Source organism: Ruditapes philippinarum, unplaced genomic scaffold (assembly GCF_026571515.1).
Source record: "Ruditapes philippinarum isolate M1 unplaced genomic scaffold, ASM2657151v2 ctg990_1_1_1_1, whole genome shotgun sequence".
NCBI classification, from domain to species: Eukaryota; Metazoa; Mollusca; class Bivalvia; order Venerida; family Veneridae; genus Ruditapes; species Ruditapes philippinarum.
In genome coordinates this window covers 192,904-200,279 of record NW_026863230.1, presented here as the reverse complement: position 1 = coordinate 200,279, position 7,376 = coordinate 192,904, and the positions used below count along the sequence as shown (strand labels likewise).

General features: G+C 35.1%; 1 protein-coding gene across 1 annotated transcript; it reads left to right on the top strand.

The window, feature by feature from the left end:
* Positions 1 to 1,174: 1,174 nt before the first annotated feature.
* Positions 1,175 to 2,936, top strand: LOC132721529 (putative G-protein coupled receptor F59B2.13). The gene has a single exon (XM_060705848.1). It carries the CDS (start codon positions 1,330 to 1,332, stop codon positions 2,374 to 2,376), a length of 1,047 nt encoding a protein of 348 aa, XP_060561831.1. The 5' UTR covers positions 1,175 to 1,329; the 3' UTR covers positions 2,377 to 2,936.
* The last annotated feature ends 4,440 nt before the right edge of the window (positions 2,937 to 7,376 follow it).

The following is a 7,376-nucleotide window of genomic DNA, read 5'->3' as shown; positions in this document are numbered from 1 at the left end:
AGAAAGGGATGCCCCCAAGGAAATTCATGAAGACTTCATGGATACACTTGGAAAGGGGTCCCCTTCTTATAATACTATGAACAAAATGGGCTGCGGCAGTTAAGAGGGGAAGGGAGAGCATTGAAGATGATAAGCGGCCTGGGCGGCCAAAAGAGGCCATCAACGATGAAACTGCCGAAGCTGTGCACGATCATGTCATGTGCAATAGAAGGCGAGACCTGCGAAGCATAGCTAGGGAAGTGGGTATAAGCTTTGGTTCAGTTCAGGCAATTTTGGCTGTTGTCTATGGCATGTCAAAGGTTTCCGCTAGATGGGTCCCCAGACTGTTGACTGACGACCAGAACGGATCAGGCTTGACATTGCAAGATATCTTTTGTCTCGCCACCAGAATAAATCTGATTTTATCTACCGGATCTTAACTCAGAATGAAACATGGGTCCATCACTTCGATCCAGAATAAAAAAAAAGAAACAGAGCATGCAGTGGAAGCACACTGGCTCATCCCCTCCGAAGGAATTCAAGAGTGTGTAATCAGCAGGGAAGATGATGGCTTCAATTTTTCGGATAGCCAGGGATAATCATGATTGACTAACTTGAGCAAGATCGTATGATAAACGGTACGTACTATGCAGACGAATTGAGACGACTGCGTCAAGTTATCGCGCGTAAAAGTAGAAGTAGACGGAAAACCTTTCAATACTTTGTCCCCTGCCACGACAATGGCCATCAACACCCCAATTTCGATGGCTTCAATAAATCGGCTTGAAATTTCCCATCCCCATATTCTCCGAATTGGCCTCTCTGATTTCAACCTTTTTTCCAAACTGAAAAACCAAGCTTCTTTGGACTTTTTGGAAGAAATGAAGGGGGTTCTGGGGCGGGTTCTTTTAGGCCCAAAAAAGAGAGGTTGGAGCACAGGTGGAAAAGTCCCTTGATGTAGGGGGCATTTTTTGAAAAGTAAGCATTATTGGGTTCTGACACCGGTAGAACATGGGCCAAGAATTTTTTGATAAATCCTCGAAATTTAAATAAGAAAAACCCTTTTTTAAAAACCCCGGGAAAGGGGGGGATAATTAAAGCAGGATGCAAAAAAATGTTTTATCCCGGAAAACCACTATTTATGTATGTTGTAAATTTTTTGGGGGTAACAAGCATGATTTTTTGGGAATTTTTTCATATAAAGGATGAGGTTTTTAATAAGTAAACTTTATAAGTATATTGAGTTTCATTGTGATATTAATACAATTTTTTTCATTGTGATATATTTACAAGAATAATAAATTGGGTCAAATACATTTAATACAATTTAACGGATAACTATTTTTGTACATGAAAGTTACGTACATGTTTAACAGCATGGATTTAAAGGACTATCATGACTATCGAATGGCTGAAAGTATAGAAATGATATATCCTCCAATTTTAATCATCTTTGGATTGACCGGAAACATTGCTTCTTTGATAATTCTAGCACAGGTGAAACACAGGAAGACTTCAACTGGTGTAATGTTGATATTTCTTACTTTTACTGACAGTCTGATTCTTGTCTTCGTTGTGTTTGTGAAATGGTTGCAGTCTGTATTTGAAGTAGACATTCGGAGCTTTTCTAGCGTAACATGTAAAGTTCATGTGTATTTGACTTACTTTTTACTGCAGCTATCACCTTGGATTTTAGTTATTTTAACGGCTGAACGTATCTGTAGCGTACTATACATTCATAAGGTCAGGCGTATATTTACGAGAAGAAATGTTTTGATTTTATCATTGCTGTGTGTTGTATGCCTAGCCTGTTTGAACAGTCATATTCTTTATGGATTTACACTAGATTATGATCTGTCATTCAACAAAACAAGCTGTCAAGTAGCAAAAAATGAAATTTATTATTTCATGTTTAAAATTTGGCCATGGATTGATTTCCTTTTCGCATTTGCGATTCCATTCTGCGTCTTACTCTGTGGGAATATAATTGTGCTAAGGAAAATTAAAGAAAGTGAACACTTTAGAAAATCCTGTACATTACAACAATCTTTTTACCGGCCAAGGAGAAGAAAGTCCAGTACAATCACAAATAGGGTTTCATACTTTACGAAAGTAGCGATTTTTCTCAGTGGGACTTTTATTGTGTGTGTTTCCCCTTTCACGATTTTCGCCATTGGCCAGCCTTACTGGTTCCCAGAGGAAACTATGACGTCACGGCGGCATGCAAGACTTGAATTCATAGGAACTGTAATGCATTTATTAATGTATACAAACAACGCAATTAACTTTGTTCTTTACATACTGTGTAGCTCAAAGTTTTGGGTAGATTTCAACTGCTTATGCTGTAAAGGTACTAACTTACTCAAAAAAGTAGAAAGCCTAGCTAAGAATGGGTAGAATACATTTTCTTTCAACCCAAGTCTTCTGAACCATTCGAAATGCTTTAAAATGTATTTTGCTCATAGCGAAAATATTTTCTAATGATGATGTAACAAGAGCACTGGACAGTTGGAGCGATATAGGTACGCTCGAATTTTATGAAAAGAAATCTTTCAGGGAAGATACCCAGTTATGAAGTTTGTTACAAACTATCTTAATAACGGTAAAGTATTATGTCACATATGTTTTTAAGTTTTTTTGTTTTTTTTAATTATGGTTATTTCGAAAAAAATATTGTGAAAAAAAATTCAATTGGCCTTTGCCGCTTTTCCTCATTTATATCTTATTTTTTATACACGTTCAGCATGGTGTTGTGTTAGTGTCATTCCAACAGCTGTTGTTATTGCAAAATAAAATTACAAAATGTTATACATGTAGTGTTACATAAAATATTTGAAACAGTATGCCTCCAGAATCCAGATTCATGTTAATTTCAGTGAACATTTTTAAAAAGAAGGTAATTAACACATTGCAAACAACACTTACAATGTAGGAAAATTGAAAAAAAAAAACAACAAACAAGAGGGCCATGATGGCCCTAGATCGCTCACCTGAATTATCAAACTCATCCAAACAATTACCTAGACAAGCATTCTGACCAAGTCTCATGACAGGTGAGTCAAAAATGTGACCACTACAGTGTTAACAAGGATTATCCATATTTGAGCAGTGCGACCTAGTTTTTTACCCAGGTGACACATATTCAAACTTGACCTAGAAATCATCAAAACAAACTTTCAGACCAATTTCCAGGATACTTGGATCAAAACAGTAGCAACTAGAGTGTTAACAAGATTTTTCTATTTTTTAGCTCCGGTGACCTAGTTTCACATGCGATTTCGAACTCATCCAAGCAATTACCTAGACAAACATCCTGACCAAGTTTGATGATAATTGAGTCGAAAATGTGACCACTAGAATGTTAACAAGGTTTTTCCATATTTGGCGGTGTGACCTAGTTTTTCATCCAAGATGACCCATGTTCGATCTTGACTTAGAAATCATCAAAACAAACTTTCAGACCAATTAACAGAATATTTGGATCACAACAGTAGCCACTAGAGTGTTAACAAGATTTTTTCTATTTTAGCTCCTGTGACCTAGTTTTTCATCCGAAATGTCCCATGTTCGATTTATTCCATGCAATGACCTAGACAAGTTTCCTGACCAAGTTTGATGACAATTGAGTCAAAATTGTGACCACTAGAGTGTTAACAAGGTTTTTCTATTTTTAGCTCCTGTGACCTAGTTTTTCATCCGAGATGACCCATGTTCGAACTCATCCGAGCTATCACCTAGACAAGCATCTTGATCAAGTTTGATGATGATTGATGCAAAAATGTGACCGCTAAAGTGTTAACAAGGTTTTTCTATTTTTAGCTCTGGTGACCTACTTTTTCATCCGAGATGACCCATGTTCGAACTCATCCAAGCTATCAACTAGATAAGCATCCTGACCAAGTTTGATGATGATTGATGCAAAAATGTGACCACTAGAGTGTTCACAAGGTTTTCTATTTATAGCTCCGGTGACCTAGTTTTTCATCCGAGATGACCCATATTCGAACTCATCCGAGCTATTATCTAAACAAGCATCCTGACAAAGTTTGATGATGATTGGGTCAAAAATGTGACCACTAGAGTGTTCACAAGGTTTTTCTATTTTTAGCTCCTGTGACCTAGTTTTTCATCAGAGATGACCCATGTTCGAACTCATCCAAGCAATTGACTAGACAAGCATTCTGACCAAGTTTGATGATGATTGGTTCAAAAATGTGACCACTAGAGTGTTCACAAGGTTTTTTCTATTTATAGCTCCTGTGACCTACTTTTTCATCCGAGATGACCCATGTTCGAACTCATCCAAGCTATCACCTAGACAAACATCCTGACCAAGTTTGATGATGATTGGGTCAAAAAATGTGACCTCTAGAGTGTTCACAAGGTTTTTCTATTTTTAGCTCTTGTGACCTAGTTTTTCATCCGAGATGACCCATGTTCGAACTCATCCGAGCTTTCAACTAGATAAGCATCCTGACCAAGTTTGATGATGATTGCGGCAAAAATGCGACCGCTAGAGTGTTCACAAGTAATTGTGGACGGCCGGACGGACGACGGACGACGGACGACGGACATTCACCGATCCTAAAAGCTCACCCTGAGCAAGCTCAGGTGAGCTAAAAAACTTAATTTTGTCTTACACTATTTGCATGGGGACCTTTTCGCATACTTTGTAATACGGTATTCAAAAAAAATTTCCTCTAAAACCCTTACCACACTAAATATCAAACATTGACTTGTCCATCTTTTAATCTGGTTATTGAAAATATAAAAAGTACTGACTGAATAGCAAACAGTGTAGACCATGCCCAGACAGCACATCCATGCCAGCTGATCTTCGACTATTCTGGTCGTATAGGTAGACCGAGTTGATGCCAGCAGACTTATAGCTATGCCTAAGACAAACATTAAGTATAAAAAATTACAAAGGACAATAACTCAAAGTTACTGCAAAGCGAGTTCTAGCTGTTAAGAACTGCACATCTCTTCAACGAGATTCTATTCATCTTTGAAGATTCAAGTGGATATATGCCATAGTTTTTTTTTTCAATTACGCCAGACTGACACTACTACATTTTGTTGTTTTGTGGGATATTGAAACACAAACAAATATAAAATATTAGGATATATCTTCACACAACCTATTAAATGAATTCACATGAACTTTAAATATCTGGGAAGGGATTAATCTAATGTTATTAGAACACGTTGCACAACCCATTCGTATTTTGTTATATACTCATCATTTGTATAATATTTGCCATGTATTTGATACATTAAAATATGTTTAAACTAAAAATGATATCTATGTGATACAAAGGTGATCTCAATATGTCGCCATGCTATCCGGGTAAAATAAAAACAGAACCCTGGCAACTAATTTTTAACATTATTTATTTTTTACCTTTCTTTGTAACATAGTTAATAGAAGAGATAGTAAAGATACAAATACCATTATAAATATACAAATCTATACTTATCATTATTAAATAAATATACAAGTTAATACATACTACATGGAACTGAATAAAACAGCACTAAATACCACAGATCTTATCTTACTCATAAATTAAACTGTTTTCCCTTTTTAGATTATTTCATTTTTTTTAAACACAGATCTATATTCTAAATATATTCTGCCATAGTCAGTATACCTTGCAATCACTTATCTCCTAATAAAATTTCCTTTCGTCATTGAATTAATTCTTATGTCTGAAAAAAATAACGACATAATACTTTGAACAAAAGAAAAGATAGTTAAAATGAACAATACAAACAAGTAAACATTTATGATTAATTTCATTACAAATGTTTAAATTTCTAATCATTCTACAACTAAATTTCATATCTTAATTTATCAATATAGTCTACATAAAATTACAGTGATTTAATCATACACATTGATTTGCTAATAAACGGTAAATGTTCATATTGTTCACCTGTCATATAAGGCCCCCCGACTTATAGACGATCCCCCTTATAGACGAGTAAATACAATATCTTATACAAGTGGTATCAATAAAATCATCACTCCTATATTTATATACAGAATTAATAATTACAAATCACAACAAGATGGCAAGGTCATTTATAGTTTATTAACACATGTTAACTAAATAGAAAATAAACAGTACTATAAATAGTTTAGTATAAGGCACATATGAGTCGCATCACGACAAAACCAACATAGTGCGTTTGCGACCAGCCTGGATCCAGACCAGCCTGCTCATCTGCGCAGTCTGATCAGGATCCATGCTGTTTGTTTGTTATAGGGTTTGTAAGCGAGACCATGGATCTTGATAAGACTGCACGGATGCGCAGGCTGGTCTGGATCCATGCTGGTCGCAAACACAGTATGTTGCTTTTGTCGTGAAGCGGCTCAATTATGGATGGAATACATGCATTTTTCCCCTGCTGGATTCACATATGAAAAAACAGGCTTGATGTACATCGGGTGTACTCAGGTCCCAAATGCCGATTTTGCCATAATTTACGGATTGGACAAAATGGCCGATACAAAATTGAAACAAGATAGAATGATCAATCATTTTGTTCTATTTGGGGTTCAGCACAATTTTGGTATAATATTTCAGAGTCAAATACAGATGGGAGGTAATTAAGAAAAAAATGCTATTATTCATCATATATATGTTCCTACTAAATCACTTTAGATCTCTAATAACCACATGATAACATTTTCTTTCCAGAAATATTTCATTAGAATACGAATTGATACATTTTCATTGTTTTCATCTATATTTGACGTACTTATGGAAAATATACCCATTGTAGACCAATTCACTTTTAACTATACACATACTTTGTATATGAACAACCATGCCAAACATTACATTAATACAAAAGAAAATGTCTTGAAAGTAAACATTGTAAAACAGTAGAACACTTACAGTAGAACATGTCATTAATATCACAGTCAATATAAACACATAGAAATATAAAAACAAACAAAAATTTGAGAACAGATCTTCAAACCATCTTCAAACCAACCACAAAGTGAAATCAGCTTTAAATATTCTGTAGAAATAAATGCACCAATGATTTTAACCTGTTTCCATGGTATTTAAGCAGCCTAAATATCAATAACAGAAACATGGACTTATATTAATCAATTTTTTATTACCTAGGATGGAAAATAGTTTGGAATCATTTAAATGCCTATAACCATGTGTCATGATAAAAAAGTCAAATGATAAAAAACTATGAATGAGTAAAGAGCATCCCTTCCTTTATTATTAAATACATTAATAACAGGCATTGGTCTATGCCAATATTGTTCCAGAAGACACACCAATGTTAAGGTAAATTTAATTTGGATTTGCACATAATGTGATATGTATGCACAAATATGCTATTGATATGTAAAGTATAAATCTTTT

Coding starts and splice junctions, on each gene's coding strand:
- LOC132721529 (XM_060705848.1), top strand. CDS start 1,330: ATGAAAGTTACGTACATGTTTAACAGCATGGATTTAAAGGACTATCAT.